At 39.9% G+C, this 18,712-nt stretch overlaps 1 protein-coding gene across 3 annotated transcripts in view; it reads right to left on the reverse strand.

Moving 5' to 3' along the window:
- Positions 1-18,712, reverse strand: part of LOC311269777 (glutamate receptor 2-like) — a 78,789-nt gene that overhangs the window by 52,244 nt on the left and 7,833 nt on the right. For all 3 annotated transcript variants that reach the window (XM_084374182.1, XM_084374181.1, XM_084374180.1), the window contains exons 2-8: positions 11,676-11,816; positions 7,485-7,724; positions 4,663-4,784; positions 3,710-3,784; positions 2,190-2,243; positions 1,486-1,644; positions 607-774 (exon numbers count right to left, since the gene is read on the reverse strand). In XM_084374182.1, the coding sequence (XP_084230308.1) occupies positions 607-774; positions 1,486-1,644; positions 2,190-2,243; positions 3,710-3,784; positions 4,663-4,784; positions 7,485-7,724; positions 11,676-11,816 (959 nt within the window). The remainder of the gene's footprint in view (positions 1-606; positions 775-1,485; positions 1,645-2,189; positions 2,244-3,709; positions 3,785-4,662; positions 4,785-7,484; positions 7,725-11,675; positions 11,817-18,712) is intronic.

Raw genomic sequence — 18,712 nt, forward strand, 5'->3', positions numbered from 1 at the left:
CTGAGCTAAAGAAGTTTAAAAGGCCAATGTGTCAGAACTGACAGCATTTAATTGCATGGCGTGTTGCTGCAGTGCCAAGGGGAGAAACTAGCCAGCAAGAATCAGTTACTACAAAACAAAAGCTAAGACCTAAAGGCAAGGTGGAGGAATCATGCCAGGATAACTGGTGTACCAGGGGGACCTGACAGTTACACTTTCTGTTTCCATGCTGCTGCAGCAAGCATTTGATCTGAGGGAGGCCCCACTACTGCTGGAAAGGGCCAACAACACGCTAGAACCAGTGCCCTGACAGGCAGGGACATTGCCTCTGGGCATTTCCTGTCAAGACTTATAGTTGCTGCATGTCTTTGCTTTTATTTGCTTGAGCCCTCTGTATTAGCAGCCCCACTGAGCCAACGCAGCAAATGAATGAATGAACAGGGCTGCATTCACCCAAGGCTAAAGATCCTGACATCTTGGGGGTCTTAGCTTTCTAACAGCAATTACACACAGAAGAGTTTTCAGTGCAGTCTTTATTTTCAGCTTGATTTCTCAAATGTCTTCCTCACAAAAGCAAACACTGACCACAATCAGCTTTAATAGAACAGGGTCTAAATCCATGGTTACCTGTTTGAGGGCACGTTCAATCTCCACCCCCTGTGCCCAGGGCACTGCTGGATTGGCTAGGCAGTCCCCACTGTTGCCACGACGACTCATGTCAATTCTTTGCTTGTGAAGGAAGCGGAACGCCTCAGTCATCACATGAACAGCATCATAGGTGAGGGCTGAGGTATACTGAAAGACAAAGAAAAATTGGCAAATGTCAGTGCTGAGCTGAGATAACAAAAGTATTGGCACATTGTCCCTGTCCTTGGCTGTGTGGTCCTGGTAGAATGACCTATGTCTTACAGCCATCATTCACTGGGATGAAGGCTGTCTGAAAAAAAGTCAAACCCTCAAAATTCTAGACAAGATCAGGGATCTTCCAAACATAAAGGGCCCCATTTCAGAAGAAACAGACGTGGTTCTGATATATCTATTCTCAACGCAAAGTATGAGCGTTAAGCGTATGAGTTTCCACCAAAATGCCAAAAACTCACTTTACACTGGTTAATTTGAATGAACCTCTCACCTGTTTGTGCCTCACAAAGCAAAGAGAATTTCAAGGTCAGGAAAATAGAAAAGTGGATAGAGCTCTGCTTGTGCTGGTTGCCCAGCAACAAAAATGTATCTCAAAAAGTCATTCATATGTTAAAAACCTGTAACATTTTACAGAAAACGTCGCAAAGTGCTGCCTACAAAAGACTATGTGCTGGAACACTCGTAATACATAGAGACTTGAGTTAGATTATGACAGCAGAATATTAACATAATTAGTTTATGTTATTCTGATCCTTGGAGTAGCTCCAGGTATTCTGAAACCTCTTCACCCAGAATTTATTTTCCTGGAACAATTAAAATTAATTGGACTTCCATATGAACTAATATTGAATGAGCAAATCTTACTCTGATCCGTGAATCAGCTCCAGGATACTCCTTCTCTTCCAAAGCCTCCCATCGCTGATCAAACTTGGCCACCACAGGATCATCAAAATCTACTATCTGAAAGCCAGACACATTTGCACCTCCATACTGGATTTTGGAGAGGTCGCCATCTACAAAGCCCTGGAACAAGATCGACAACATGAACAAAAAGGAAAAAAATCAGTTTGAGGCTTTGTATTTACATTTACGCTCTTGTACAAATGTTTGTCATATCTTATTTTGGGTCAGGATCTAATGGAGCCCAGGACCATGCAGGGCCATGTTGTCTGTCTTGCAAAACCATTTTGACATACTCTGTACTCAATTAAAAGCATTACAAAGACAGTACATTTAATGTTTAACCTCATCAATTTCATGATTTACTGAGTTTTGTATATACTGTATGTTTTTCTGAGCAGTCATCAGTCGGTCAAAGATCACCCATTGCCAATTCATCTACGTTGCTCATGAGCCTTACTACTACAGCAATTTTTGCGAGCCTATTATCTCTTTGTAAATATGTGTGCCTGTTACCTGCCCTTCTGCTGCAACTTACTTTGATGTGATTGCTTACTCCAGCAGGTTAATGACTGTAAACCTGCTATTTGACAGCTGATCGAGCAACGTTCTTAACAATATCTGATCAGCATTTGGTCAGGTTGAACCAGAGAAAAGCAGGGACTCACCAAGTTAGCGATGATATAGTGGTATCCCTTCACATGCCTGCCTATAGTGATCACCTGATGGGAAAAGGTTGCAAACTGTGTCAATAATAAACAAGAACAAATTATTAAAAATGGTCATGAAAATAAAAAAGCAGGCTTTTTTACTTATAATTACACAAAATAATAAAATTTTAACATCCATAGTTTTTACTGTACAGTGACACTATGGCGCGCTATAGTCTCATTTGATTGTTTGAAGCACTGAATAGGAAAGAGAGCCACATTTATTAGCAGTTATTTATTGATAACAGTTATCAAAGTAAAAGATAGCAAAAATCAAACCTGTTAAAAGAAAGTGTTATTAGGCATCTTGGTCACTACATGACACCATGCAGAAAACCTCTAAACCATTTTGTCTGCTTATTGTTGGATAGAGATTGAAACCTTTGTCTAGTTTTCAGTCATCACCTCTGGACAACACCAACGTTTGTGCTTTGTCACTTACTGGAATGTCTGTTCTGTCTGTCCTTTTCACATGGAATTATGTTGGCCACATCAGGCAGTGGAAGAGACAGACATTTGGATTTCCCTGTTACAATGTATACCAAAGCAACTCTGACCCATAACAGTATCAGCAATTTTCAGAGCTCCTAGCGAGAGGAACTTGCAAACCGGTCTCAGGTCAGACAAATGGACAAATTCAAAAAGAGCAATTCCAGAGACAGATACCAGGGCTCATTCTGGAAGGTTGGGGGCTGGTTCTTTATCCTCATGGGACATGAAGCCTATATTTTGGACTTTTCTCATGGGGAAGGAGCCAGAGCTGCTATGCAAATATAAGAAATACCAAGCAGAGAAAGCTGGGGAATAACACTCCTTGATAGGGGTTGATCTGTCTCCTATGAAGGACTTACAGACTTTCAGTGTGAATTTCTGACGAGCCTCAAGGCTAGCTATTGCTTGCTTAATAGCTTTAGTTTCTCCCAGCAGATGGGAGGATTTTTTTTATATCACTGCAAGTTCCAGGGAGAAGTTCAGTGTGTTTGACTTTCTTGAAGAATATCAGCGGGATCTGAGTAAAAATCCTGCATTACTACCTAAGATTTGGGCCTGAGAGCAATTTATTAAATCTGCAATGAGAACCCAACGTCATCTTCCTACAGTATACAATGTGATTTGTAGATAAGGAAGCACGTTATAAAGTCTGGTGTACAGGTGCTGACAAACAGGTATTGAAAAAAACAACTACAATAAAGTTAACCTCAGTAAATGTACAGGAAGAAGTTTTTTTCTTTTTAAAGCCATAACACATAATACATAATGAAATTTGGTTGAATAATTTAGCAACCATAAGGCGCCAGATTACCTAAGAGGACATTGGGAAATGGTACAATATTTGACAGAGATATACTGCAGAGAACAGATCTTAAGCCTGTTGAAGGGGTAGAAGAATCTTGGTGAAGGATGAATATGATTCTCTATATAATTCGATAATTTATTCATATAAGTAGTAATAGTAAGTGTGACCAATTGGGACCAACCTGTTCCATGATGTCTTTGACTTTGTCTTGTTCACAATCCAAGATAATGCGGCGCTCCTTACGGATCTCCAGGTCCTGAAAAGCAGATATTTTCAAGTATTAAACATCAAAGTCATAATTCATATTTTTCCTTTCTTGACAATGTTGATTAGCTACACTGTTTGACAAATATTATTTGATAAATAACTAAATTCTGCGCTAAAACTTGGAATAATGATGTTTGCCCATAGCAGCATCTTCAAGTCATATGTCACCCTCTAAGCTTGCGCTGTTATACTGAGAAGAAAGTTTGAGAAAATGTAGAGGCACCGGGAACGTCTCACAAAATACAAGGCCACTGACCCAAGTGTACATGTGTTAAAGAGTAGCGTGGCTACTTTAAGGAAAAGGGCAGTGTGCAGTGTGTGAATGGTTAAGTTAGAGAGCAACGGTGGCTGTGAAGTACAGAAGCCAAAAACTAAAAAAGAAAACCTTTGCTTCCGTGCACACTGCACATCATATACAATCATGGCCAAAAGTTTATATCCACTTGTATATCATGGCAGTCTTGAGTTCCAATGATTTCTACAACCCTCATTTTTCTGTGATGGAATGAGTGGAACACACTACTTTGTCACAAATGAAATCAATAATAATATTATTATAGGTCTTCTGACAATGTCACCAAATCTGCTGGGTCAGAAATATACATAAAACAAATCTAATGACCAAATCAACTGCAAGGTTAACTTCACTGTTAAACCTGGAAGAGACTGTCCATAGCACACTGGGTCAACAGGCACTCCAAAATATCCCATGGGCACTGCACTATTGAGCTTGAAATGTAATCTGTGATAGTGGAGTAAGCCATGCACCAACTTTTTGACCATTGTGTCTGTTTTTGTGCATCATGGTGTTTTAAAAATGCTTGGTGGTCGTAAGAGGATGTAGCGCTGTGAACAGAATACCAGTACCTGAAACAGGGAGCGGTAGGCTTCATCTTTACTCTCATCTTTCAGGTTGCCGACATTTATCGCTGTGACGACCCATTTTTTCTCTGCTGCAGTGTCTAGTATTACCTGAAGAGTAGAAAGACCTACACAAACAAACACACAAACAAAACATGATGAGTTAAATTAGAATGTATGTTGATTTACTGTGAAATTATAAAGAACAGCATCAAAGGTTAATCAGACATACATCCCTTTTGGAATTGCTGGCATTCTTCAGTGCACACTAGGCAGGGTTGGGGTTCCACAGTATTTCAACATGTAACTGATAAAACTGTAACTGCTGTATTAATTGACACACTGGTGCAGCTTCGACATAAAGCTGCACCAGTGTGTCAATTAATACAGCACACCGGCGCTGCAGCTCCAAAAGAGGCGTGACGGTACACATCATGACACCTGTTTATCTAAACATGTATCAGCTATAATGTGTTGTCACTGAGATCCTAAACCAACATGCATCCTGGAAAGTGACAAAGCTACGTTTTTTGCTCTAAATTACATAATTACATAATCGCCATCAGTAAACAGGACACTGTCTGACTCTCTCACTAGCGGGGAGGGATGCTGTTTTCTGGGGCAAAGTTCACTGAAGTCTCGGTCAGGAGGGCAGACTGTCGTGGGGATTTTTTCAAGACAGTGACTACAACAACACAATAGTGGAAGGAGACAAACACATGGTGAGTTAAAGTCTTCTGCCGAGGACAGATGCTGTTCTTCGGCCAGAAAGATGAAGAGTCGGTCGGACAGACAGGGTGACAGACACTTTTCCACGTATAACTGCAGATTTTCTTTCCTCATATAAGATGCCAAAGACACTACCAGTTACCACATTACTGTTGCTTGGTCTTGTAACGTTGCTTTGCGGGACATTTCTCTTTTATTTGACGAGTAAAGGATCTGTTTAGTTATCAGACCTCAGGCTTTTCCATTCACACAGACGCTGGCTTGCCTCTGCTGCAGCTCTGGTACCACCTCCGGAGGCGCATCAGAGCCGCAGCAAAACTGTCCCCCCTCTCTGCATCTGCAAAGGGCAGTTTGAATGGGGCTAATGTGTTCACCGCATTGTTCACAAGATACTTGTTCCAAATACTGAAGGTCAGGGTTCATAACCATTAAATTTGCATGTGTGAACATTCTCAGTCAACCAGATCATAGGATACCGAGAAAGCTTTCTCTATTTGTCCTACATAATATAACTTACAGCCTCACTACCTCAATCGAAAATAATAGAGAGAAGATATTGAGGGAGTTTACACTGACAGAACCTGTGGCTGTGTTGGGAGTCATTACACTGTCGCCTCTAAGACCACAATAGCCCAGGCTGAGCTCAGCTGTTCAGAGAAAACCTGAAAAATCAGCTGCAGCTACAACTTGACTCATTGATCTAATGACAGTCAAATGACAGCCAGGTGGACTTGCAACTGACTTGTAAAGAAACTCTCTATGTATGAACAATGAAATGCAGTGCTGCCCATAAAAACTTAATATATCCAGAGATATTGAAAGAGCTCGATAGACAGACATATAAGCGATAGATACAAAAGCATGGCCAATCAGCCAGTTTATATCAAAAATGTAATATCAAAATATAGCCGCATGGGGTCAAGCTGTGTTCGCTCAATAATCGGTCTAAACTAAAGCCTCAAGCAGCAATGAGCAGGTTTTGGTGAAAATTATGAAATTCTGTCCACCAGGTTTGCAGTTATAGCGCCACCATGTTACTTGTCTTTCATTGGATTTAGATGAAATTCTCCAGGGAATTTAATCACAATTGCTCAAAGGCATCTTGAGTTTTGAGCCAATATGTGATAGACCTCACCCACTTGCACCAATCAATATGGCACTTCATATATCAGTTAATACTTGTCGCCAGAGTATTCACACCGAAAATGGTGAAATTGTGTCCACTGGATTTTCAAATATGCAATTGCTGCATTTGTGGCTCCCCCTATGAGTAGTGGTCAAAATGCTTTGGTAGACCTTTTCCCAATCACGGCCTTAAGATATATACAGAGTTTTATGATGATTGGACCAATGGTTATTGAGTTATGGCCAATTTATTATAAGCCCCGCCCTTTGCATGGATATTTTGATTGAAAGCGGCCAATCAACAAATGTTGCTCATTTATGGAACAAATATGTATCTCTGACCCACAATGCTGTATACCCAATTTGTTCTTGATTAAGACAAATTTGAAAAAATAGATTTATGCTATTTGGCGCCTCATGCACACTGAGACTTTATTGTAGAGCACTTCACGCTCGACTTGTGTGTCCAATTTCAACTTAATCAGACTAACTGGCTTTGGCCTTTGAAAATTGCATATGTAAAAGCGCTACCATGTGGCCGATTTGGCTCACATTTCTTGTGAAGCATTTGCACACCATTTCCAGTTATTGGACCCATTTTCATCTGTCTACCGCATTCCAGCTGAGCTGCAGCATTAAGACAAATAATTATAAACCGACACAACAACAATAAAGTTCTAGTTCTTTAGGTTTGAACCCCTAAATATGCTATATAGCAGATATATCAGTATTGGTGTATTTACAAAAAGAAATGGCAAAAACAAGTTTGAGGTGATTTATCAACAGCATTGCCATTAGATTGTTGTTGTCTACGGAGAATGCAAAATCAGTATCCCCTCAGTACCTATCTTAGTTGTTTAAAACTGAGGGGACCCTTCAATTGGAGTTGTGCTAGAAGTCAGAACGCAGATGCTCTATGTATTGCCATAACATGCTCACATGCTCTATGTAATTAATAATAAGACTCTCATTACCTCTGTCACTGTCGTATAGATAGGCAAACTTTTCCCATTTGTAGTACTCCACTAATGAAACTAGTGGCCCCTTGATATCCGGCCTCATCTGGAGAACAAACTGATTCATTCCTTCTGCTGGGAAAGAAGGTGTGATGAAGGAGACATGAAGTGTCTCACAGAAGGATGTGATGGTGTTAACCGACTTCTTGTCATAGAAGCCAAAAATGGCGTAGACACCTCGAGAGAACTGGGAGCAAACTAGGAAAAAGAGAAAAAGCAACATTTTAATAAACGTTAAACAAACACAGACAAAAAGAGAGGACAAAACTCAGACAGGCAGGATTTAGATAAAATCCTATAAATTGTGAAAGGAGGGGTGTTCTTGTGTTCAGCAGCCTAAATTAATTATACAATTATACAATCAGACCTACAGGTCTCCATCCCCATATCAGGGAGTAGAAGCGGATTTTTCTTTTTTTCTAAAATAGTCATACGCCGGAAATCCAGCACCACACCAGAGTACTTTAAGCCCTGGGCAGAATAGCAGCAGCACAGGTGTATTGCGGCCCCGACAGGTCAGTTGTATAAGTCAATTGAATGCTCTCTGTCTCAGAATCTCCTGTCCAAATTGCTAACCCGCCACTGTGGCTGGTGGGTTGATCAAATTCACCACTTCATAAATTTACCTGCATTTGGCCAGTGGGGGGTGCTAACTTCCCACCCTGCTAACAACTATCGATGACAATAAAGTAAAGAAATGTCCTTTTGATTAGTGATCGGTATCAGCCAATACTGCTTCCAGCAATCGGTGATCGGTAATCTGTGATTGGCCCAAAAAATCCTGAGCGGGGCATCATTCGCTATAAGAGTTTTATAAACCAATGATAAAAAGGTCTTAATTATGCTGTTATTAACCCATATATAGTCTTATTAATGCAACATATTATAAACATTGATAAGCAGTTTATGAAATAGTTTCTAGTAAGTAGTTATAAATGTCTTATAAGACAATAATAAATGAATAAATAAAATAAATGCTATTATTAACCCATAGTCTTATTTAAATTAATCAGCATCTTATAAAGTATTATAAGTGGCTTATTAACTATTAACCAACTCTTTTTACAAGGACCTCAAAATAAAGCGCTACTGTTTGTTTTGTTTATTTCATTTGAACATATGTCAAAACTTTGAACCTGTAACCTGTAGGACTTCCTGATTACAACTGTTCCTCTGAACACCTCCATAATTACATAAGATAGGCATATTGTCTTTGTGAAGTAAATGTGTTAGTCACAGTATTTGCACATGATATGTCTTTGTAGCAGGTGCAAGCCAATAGTGTAGAAAGCAGAATGAGGACTCCATGCAATAACTGCTATTTCAGTGGACTGCACTTTCCTTAAATAGCAGAGCTTTGAGCCTCAGGCCATCATTACATCATGCTCTGATGAAGGCAGAGGATACTGCATCCATGAGTCCTCATTCCCATTGCTTCAAATGTTTGCAGTTTGGAATGTAACATGATTCTACATTCACCCAGTTAAAAACAACTGAATCTTTTTTATTGTGCGAATTTATCACACCAAATTAATTTCAAACCAAATTAATATGAAAGGTCTGTGGCCTGAGCCCACCACTAAAAGCCCATAACATATGCCTGTAGTGAGGTGTATAAAAGCAGAGTTAAAGCAGTGTGCTCTCCTGCTGACGGTATGATGAAGATATGTCATAGATGCTGAAAGACTGACCTAGTCCTTATTATCCCTCATCATTTTTCTACTCATGCTACAATTTTGATCAACCTCCACAAGTTGTATTTTTGCAACACATTTCTCAGGGCACACAACAGGAATGACCCAGACTCATTAGTTATACATATCAGATCTAGTCAAGAGTGTAGCCTGGTTCCAGGCCTCTGAGTCACTGGCCACCCCTCTGATTTGTTCATTGATTTAAATAGGTCTGGTCCATTTTCCTAGATTGCTAGCTGTAAGTGATTAGTGAGTCATTATATTATCCACATTCAACATTTGGTGAATATAAAGCCCTTTGGCTAACTTACTCCAAATTTTTAAACTCCTTTTAACTTTCCATTATACCTGAGTTTCCAACTGCCTTGGATACATTTCCCTCTGGGATTACCACTTTTCTCAAAGTTAAAGGTAAAGAGACTGCATTGAGTTAAATATGTTTTGTTCTTAACTTGAAAATAACAATGGGCTGCATCCCCAGTGAGGTTGCCAACAGTCAGCAAAAATGAAAATCAATTTTTACTAAAAAAAAAAATTTGACAAAATTATACATCCATTTTATCCTTTTTGTCAAAAATGTTCTTCAGATGTATAAGACATCTGTGTGGACTGATTTATTGTGTCTTATCATGCATTTCAACATAAAGATATAATGATCTATTATAGATAGACTTACTGGTCTCACTAAATGACCTTGCTCATACTATTACTAATACCGTACCGTAACCATACACTGAAACAACCTCCTATAACAAAGTAGTAAATGACAGAAATGCACTCTTTATGCACTCTTACTGTTTTTAATAACTTGTTTCTCTGCATGAAGTACCAAAGAAACTACACGTTACATGAATCATCAAGTGTTCATTAAATTATTTAATTCAATCCGGCAGACAAAACATGTAAAAACAAGTGAGAATTTTGTTTATTTGTTTTTTCTGTATCCATCAATGATTGAAAAAAAGACGTTTGTTTTCCCATCTTCGCTTGAAAGGGAAAATCAAATAAATAAGGAAACAAAAACAAAATAGAAAGACAAATCTATGTTTTTCTTCATTTGTATTATTGGCTCTGCGCAGTGCCAACACCATAACCTATGCAAATTGGACTACGCCTTAGTGAGCATTTATACATGTGCACTGGCATGTCTGAGTTGCTGGCGGCGTTGAGCGGATTGCCAGCTGTACTTTTGCCTTTAAACACACTATCTCCTTTTGCTCACATCTGTGTCTCTGGGCTAGAGAGAGCAGACAGGCAGTGTCTGCAGGGAGGGCTACCTCTCCACACAAACCCAGCCTGAGCGACTTGGTTTTCAGCATTGAGGGGCAGCCTGCCCTTCGGGAATTCAGCCTGTCCACTCTCTTTCACCCAGAGAATCTCCAGCAGCGAGGCGCAGCAGCCGGTTGGTCAGGAGGGACTGTAACAGCCAATGAGTGTAGTAGGTTTACTGGGGAAACTATAGGTCACAATCCCCGTAATAGGGGACCTGTATTTTCCCCAGTAAACTGTTGCAGAGCAGACAGGTTGAATGTCCTTGGGTTACCATATTTATCAGATTTTCCCTTTCAAGCGGAAGATGAAAAAATAAATGTCTATTTTCAATCTTTGGTTGATACAGAAAAAAACAGACGAAAATCTCACTTGTTTGTTCATTTTTCATTTGCACAATCGAATTGAATAAATTGTATCATCTGTTGAATGAACAGATGATACATGGACCCTGAAGACGTAGCACACCTTAATACCAAATCACTCCACTCCAAATACCAAGTGTGCTTGATATGATCACAGATTTCAAATTAAAGCAACATTATTTAAAAATTGGCATTTCGTGCAATTTGGCACCACAGCACTATCATAAATACAAAACCCAGCTCTCTAACAATTTGTCAGATGTAATGTAGGTGCTAACGACAAACAAAACTCATTACGCCATAACAATGTTATGTGTTTAAAACTTGTATCTTGAAGTAAACATGGATATAAAGCTGTGGTCCTACCCTTTCACTTAAGTCACACAGTGCAGCATGTCATAACCCAAATCATTTTTCATACATTTATTTTCACCTTGATATGCAGTAAAATGCTGCAATGAACAGCCTATTTGTTTACAGGAGAGTACATTAAAGAATGATTTGGCTTTTGATTGGCTCTTGCTGATACTGCTTCATTAAAATATGGCAGGATCTGTTCTGATACCAATCCTTAGGATATTACTTTGAATTATATCTTTTACAGATAAGCACATTTTGTTGACCAAATAAAGAATAACAACAGATCAAATACAGATATTGACTCAGAATACAGCCCATTGGTCAGGCTCTGTACTTCTAATACTAATATTTTTTTAATGTCTCAAAAGCATAAAAGCATCTAATAATTATCTGCTACAATAACTGTAATAGATAACATCAGTAGTATATCAAACGGTGTTCAGAACAGAATTGATACTTACAGCAGTTAGTGACAGCAAAGCTGTTGGCCACCTCCAGGTTATCTATGTGTGGAGTCAGTCTGAAATCTGCCATCCCAAACTGAACCATGCCAACTCTGAATGCACTATACTCCTGGTCTGCACCCCTTGGGAATAAACCACCTGAGACAGACACACAGACAGGGCCATGGTCAGATGGACAAGAAGAGAGGAAAAGAAGAAGACCAACAGCAGAATTATTTCTATTCACAACATAGATTATAAAAAACTATGATTACACAGTTTTCACTAGGAAACAGCAAATCAAAACATTTTTCAGCTTTTCAGTAAATCGACTCTAAACTGTACACTATGATCAGGTAAGGTTGGAGTGGCCTCTCAATGTCTTCTGCCGCTCTGCCCCAAAATAAGTAATGGCCCCACACAGCATCATTACTGCAGTAGGGTGGAGCGCTACTAAGATCATTTGGAGTTTAATTCCAACACCAATGAGTTTGTGTGTTCTCTAACAACCACCAGGTAGTGACGTAGGTAGGACGGGGGTTTTGGTGTGCTGATATGGAGTGGTTACCTTGCTAATGTTTTAAGGATGAAGCCTATGAGAAAGTTACCAGCAAGTTACATGTAAACAAATGCTATAACATTGGCTTCAATATGAAGTATTGCTTGTGGTATTGCTTATTGCTTTTTCATAGCGACCCTGTCTTTGAACAGTCTGAATGGGACAACAGAGGAGGACAGGCAGTGAGTAGAAGAAAAAGAACTAGGTGAACAGAGATTGGAGAGGACGGGACAGTCAGCTGCAGCCAGACTGGGGGACATGTGTCAGAGTGAACTGCTGCATGTCTGTCCAAGGCTCAACAAACAATACATCTACAAATTGGAAAAAGAAAATTGCTGCTTGAAATCAAAGTTTTAAAGCTTTAGCAAGATAAATTGAAGTTGGACATGCAGTTACTAGAGAGTAAATGTTACCCTAATATAACCTATTGTACTTCTAAAAGGCTACCTTAAGGATTTTCTAACTGAGGCATCATGAATTTACTGAGACTGCCATGCTATATTACCTTTTGACACATTATTCAAAGAATTTCATCTGCTAGTACTCAACTGCTCAGTGTTATTTGGGGTTTTAATTGAAGGATTATCAATTCGGCAGAATAAATTATTTAATGAACATTATGTACATATATACATAATGTGACTGTAAGCTAATACTGGCTTATTGGAATATTGAGTTACAGCAACTTCCTGTTTAATGGTGAATCATTGATATTCACCCCCCTGCCACGGGGCACAAGTCAGACACAAGTGGTAGTTAATGCAGTGAAACTGAAATGAATGTTAAACAGCTTTTTACATGGAATGTACTGTATTTACATCAGATTAATGGATTTATTCCTTCTCTGAGTGCAAGAGATGTAAGTCAAATTATGTATCATGGCCCTGCAACAAAAACTCTAGCTTTTAATCACTTTTAATAAGAAAGTTGGTAAGATTAGCCGAACAAAATTTGAAGTCCAACAGGTTAAAGCTGTAGGACAAGTTCAATAAAGAACAACACATGCAAATCAACAAAAATGAGCGCTAAATTCAAAATCACTGACTTCCTGTTGGGTTTAGGTCATGGTCACAAGAGACTTTTTTGTAGGTCCACGTGCGATAAACATGTGTACTGAATTTCATACATGTACAGATTCAGCCCCCTCAAACTTCCCATTCCTCCGTGACGGGGCCCTAACAGATCCGTGACTGGTCCGTGCTCGGACCTGTTCAAGTCCTTGACTGGATCTCCTGTGAATAGTATTGCCCCTAAGTGCCATGTGTGGAAACCAGTTGCTGTGGTTTATCTACCCACCAGGAGGAGCAGTGATGATGGAGGCTGAAGCGTTACTACAGCGTGAAAGCATGAATTCAGCTGTTCTTACTGTAGCATGGGCATACAGTATTTGATGTGTATGACAGAGTGTGATTCCCAAAGTGAAAGTAATAAGGCTGGGAAATTAATGATATAACAGGAAGAAAAAAACTGCATGGGTGGCACTCATCTGAGCGGCTGACTTGATCTGCAGTGGTACCGTGACAAGCTATTATAGTGTAAGAGCCGAAAAGTTTTTTTTTTCTTGTTTGTTATTGTAGTTCTATAGATTTAATTTCTCATGCTGTTAGATTACTGCTAGACCACGCCTTCAGGTGCATGCGGAAATCTGAGAGCAAACTTTCTTTTTGCCACAGCGAAAATGTTGTAGAAACATATTATTATTGATCTTTTTTCACTATATTTTGACTGTTGGTCTTTTCAGTGCTCTGATATTATTGGAAATAATCGGATAATAGTCGGAAGCAAACCTTGAATGCTCCAGAGATCGTGGGATTTCCCAAACTGAGTAAATACGGCACACATAAACACAAAAAGTCTGAAAGTTGAAATGCATAGAAAAAATATTGATGTAATCATTTCCAAATTCACAACATGTTTTTACCTAATGAAAATTCTGCTCGGATATGTGTTTAATCACAAAAACAACATTTTTACTGTGGCAAAACAAAGGTTGCTCTTGGATTTCAGCACGCACCTGACAATGTGGTCTAACAGTAATCTAACAGCACTGGACTTGTTTCAGGTTCTTGAAGATGTTTCACCTCTCATCCCAGAGGCTTCTTCAGTTCTAACTAACTGGAGGGGAGTTGCAGGCTTTTAAACTCTGTGTGGGAGTGTCCTTACAGAGTCATTAAGGACACGTGTGAGCTCTGAGTTTCAGAGTCATTAGGGCGACTTGTGGGTCGTTGGTCAGACTTGCCTTCATATGGGTTGCTAAGGCTAGGTGAGCCCAGGTGTGAATGGTTGTTTAGCTGTCTGGGGAGAGAACTCAGTACAGCATTGTAGGTGGGTGATAAGTAATGTCGTAGGCCACCTCCTCTGTTTAAAGACGGTCATTCCAGTTTGACATAGATGGATTCTGTTACTCCTCTTTCAAACCGTCTGTCTTCTCTGGCCAAGGTATTTACATTGTTGTCCTCAAAGGAATGATTTGTCTCCTTCAGATGTAAGTGGACAGCAGAGTCTTGACCTGAGGAGTTGGCCCTCCTGTGTTGTGCCAATTCGTTTATGGAGAGGTTGTTTTGTCTCCCCTATGTACAAATCTGTGCAGTCCTGGCTGCATTGACCAGCATAAACTACATTACTCTGTTTATGCCTGGGTGTTATGTCCTTAAGATGAACAAGTTTCTGCCTCAGTGTGTTGGTAGGTTTAAAGTGAATCGGGATATGATGTTTATTTAAGATCCTCCTGAGTTTCTCAGATGTTCCTGCAACATAAGGAATAACGATGTTATGTTTTCTCGTCTCCTCCTCTCTGTCTGCTCTGGATCTTTTAGAGGTTATGATAAAGGTCCAGTTTGGGTCACCACAGGTTTTAAGTGCTCCCCTGATGTGCTTCTGTTCCTTCTCCTTCCCCTCTGTCTTAGTAGGCACGGTCTCAGCCCGATGGTTTAGGGTTCTGATGACCCCCAGCTTGTGCTCCAGTGGGTGATGAGAGTCGAACAGCAAGTATCATGATATGGAAGCCTAATAATCATAAAATATGCTCTGTGTGTGATCATTTTCATATTTGAAGTATTTGGTTTGAACATTTCACTGAGTGTGGGTGGCTACAAGACTCATTAATTATTACACTCAGGTGACAGGTGTTACAGTCATTTTAAACAAAGCAGAAATGATTGTCAAATTCCTCACGCAGTAGCAGCTGATAAAAGAGATGCAATCAGTTTATAAAAGTGTGTTCACAAACATCCTCTGCTCATCTTGGAAGGTGAAAGAGGCCAAACACATCATCAGCATTACAGTGCATCTCTTCATTCTTATTCAATGGACATCCCAACAGGTCTCCAAGCCCCCGACACTCATCTGGCGGCTGCAGGACTGTTGAATCAACTAGAGAATGTTGTCCCACATTTTGTCAGCGTGCGTCCACAGACACAAGGAGCACAGACAGATCTGGAGAGGCAGAGCCGCTTGGCTGTGCTGCTAAAATATAAACCAAGAATCTGTTACTACACTGCCTATTCATCCCCTAACATGCTGTGAGGAACATTTTTAGTGTAGTACTTAGCTAAAATAGAGAACCGAAAGTCCCCGCCATTTGTTTTTATGTAATTTGAAAACGGAGGCTAAAATAACTCTGTAAACTGTAAAACAAGGTGGTTATGAGCGAACATTCAGTAGCATAGTGTTGTGGCCCGTTTAGCTGTAATACCATGTTGTTCGATACCAGCTGGGGAATAACAGAGCCCCCTTTCTCTGTTTTCTCCTGTTATGTAGCAACAACTTAAAAAATATTTGTGTCTTTCTACTGAAAAGACAGCCCACTTTTATGCAAGTGAAAGTAGGCCTACTCATTAAAGGTCAGTTTGGGGGAAGACATTTTAATCAGAACAGAAAGATTTTTGTCTGGATATCTGGTTTCATTTCACAAAATGGAAGTACTCAAGTAAAGTACATGTAACTTTAATATTAATTACAGTACTGGAAGACCTTCTGCCAAGATCCTCATGCTTGCCTTAGCTTTGTATTTTACCTCATAAAACTAATAAATAATTCATTTGCAGGCTCTGTAATCATATCTTTAGCTTTCCTCCTCTATCTCCTTCACATTTCTTCCTCTCCGCTCTATCTGACTTGAAAAGATATTTGTGGTGATGTTTTGGATGCATTTTTGTTTGCATTTTTTTCATAAAATAGCATGAGCAAATAGTAAGTAGAAGAATTAAGGAGACTGATATGACATTGCTGTGGTGAGCAGCCCCCTCTTTTGGCCAAAACAAGCACAACGTGATTGAGACGTTAACCGGTAGGCTCTGCTACCCGGCCTGTTGTTGCCACTCAATGTAATATTTCACCTTGCACACTGGTTTTATGGCACAGTTAAAAACGAGGACATTTTCCCGAAGTAGCTTGAGCCAGTGACAGGACACCGAAAATAGGGACTGTCCCTGGATAACAGGGACATCTGGTCACCCTAAGTTGGACACAGTAAGCAATGACAACAAAGTACACAGCCACTGAGGCCGCTCTTCATTAGTTTGCTAACTCAGCAGCACTAAGCACACAGCCCCTGATCCAAAGAACGAGTGAGCAGCCGCAGCCGTTTAGCTGCTAACCAAGTACCACAAAGTCCATTAGCCCAGCAGCAGAAACATGCTCCTGAAGCAGCTAACATTAGCATAAAGCATATAGCTCTTGAGCTATAGATAGTATACACTCAATGGCAAATTTATTAGATATAGCTGTTCAAGTTTATAATGTTTAGTTTTTGTTGACATTTGTTTATCATTGAGGTCACAGTTAAAAGTGGTGCTGTACTGAACTGCATAACAGTGGAAGATGTTTCATCGAACTCTACAGACGTGTGGGTCAGAATGTAAGCAACAATTCAGAGCATAGGGTAGTCTAGTACAATATCTTGAATTGCATTAGCACGTACAGGTGTACATACATTTTAAAGTGACCATGAGGATCTTTAAGTTATTGTTGTTTCTAGCGGTCCCTTATGACAAAAGCGGTACGACACCAGCGCCTGCTGTTGTAAAGCTCTTCGCTAGCACATGCCGGCAGTGCGTGCATTTGCTTTGGAAGCGAGTGATAGAGAGACTGCAGGATGGATCATGATGGGGTAATGTATTTATATGTGATTTTATATATATGATATATGTGATCAGACCCAAGCACAGGCATTAATTATAACTATATAAAATAGCAGTCTTTTCACAAGACTGTTTCATAAACACTTAAAAGTTCCTCGTAGACACTTTAAAGTGGTCACTGAATGTACGCTACCAGTCAAAAGTTTGGACACACCTTCTCATTCAATGGTTTTTCTTTATTTCTATTATTTTCTACATTGTAGATCAATACTGAAGACATCCAAACTATGAAGGAACACATATGGAATTATGTAGTAAACAAAAAAGTGTTGAACAAACCAGAATATGTTTTATATTTTATATTCTGCAAAGTAGCCACCTTTTGCTTTGATGACAGCTTTACACACTTCTGGCATTCTCTCAGTCAGATTCATGAGGTAGTCACCTGGAATGGTTTTAATTAACAGCTGCGCCTTGTCAAGAGTTAATTTGTGTAATTTCTTGCCTTCTTAATGTGTTTGAGACCATCAGTTGTGTTGTGCAGAGCTAGTGTTGGTACACAGTTCAATACAGTGAATAGCCCTATTTCACTACTGTTCTAATCCATATTATGGTAGGAACACCTCAGGTAAGTAAAGAGGAACAACAGTCCATCATTACTTTAAGACATGAAGGTCAGTCAATCCAGAAAATATCCAGAACTTTGAATGTATCCTCAAGTGCAGTCGTGAAAAACCATCAAACACATGATGAAACTGGCTCTCATGAGGACCGCCCCAGGAAAGGAAGACCAAGAGTTACCTCTGCTGCAGAGGATAAGTTCATTAGAGTCACCAGACTCAGAAACCACAAATCAACAGCACCTCAGATTAGAGCCCACATAAATGCTTCACAGAGTTCAAGTAGCAGACCCATCTCAACATCAACTGTTCAGAGGAGACTGCGTGAATCAGGCCTTCATGGTCGGATTACTGCAAAGAAGCCACTACTGAGAAAGAACAAGAAGAAGAAGAGAAGTGCTTGGGCCAGAAACACAAGGATTGGACATTAGAACAGTGGAAATCTGTACTTTGGTCTGATGAGTCCAAATTTGAGATTTTTGGTTCCATCCACCGTGTCTTTGTGGGACGCAGAAAAGGTGAGTGGATGGTTTCTACATGTGTGGTTCCCACCATGAAGCATGGAGGAGGAGGTGTGATGCTTTGCTGATGACACTGTTGGTGACTTATTCAAAATTCAAGGCACAGTTAACCAGCATGGCTGTCACAGCATTCTGCAGCGACATGCTATCCCCTCTGGTTTGCGCTTAGTGGGACCATCATTTGTTTTTCAACAGGACAATGAGCCCAAACACACCTCCAGGCTTTGTAATGACCATCTGACCAAGAAGGAGAGTGATGGAGTGCTGCGTCAGA

Source organism: Pagrus pagrus (assembly GCF_965226575.1).
Source record: "Pagrus pagrus genome assembly, chromosome: 2".
NCBI classification, from domain to species: Eukaryota; Metazoa; Chordata; class Actinopteri; order Spariformes; family Sparidae; genus Pagrus; species Pagrus pagrus.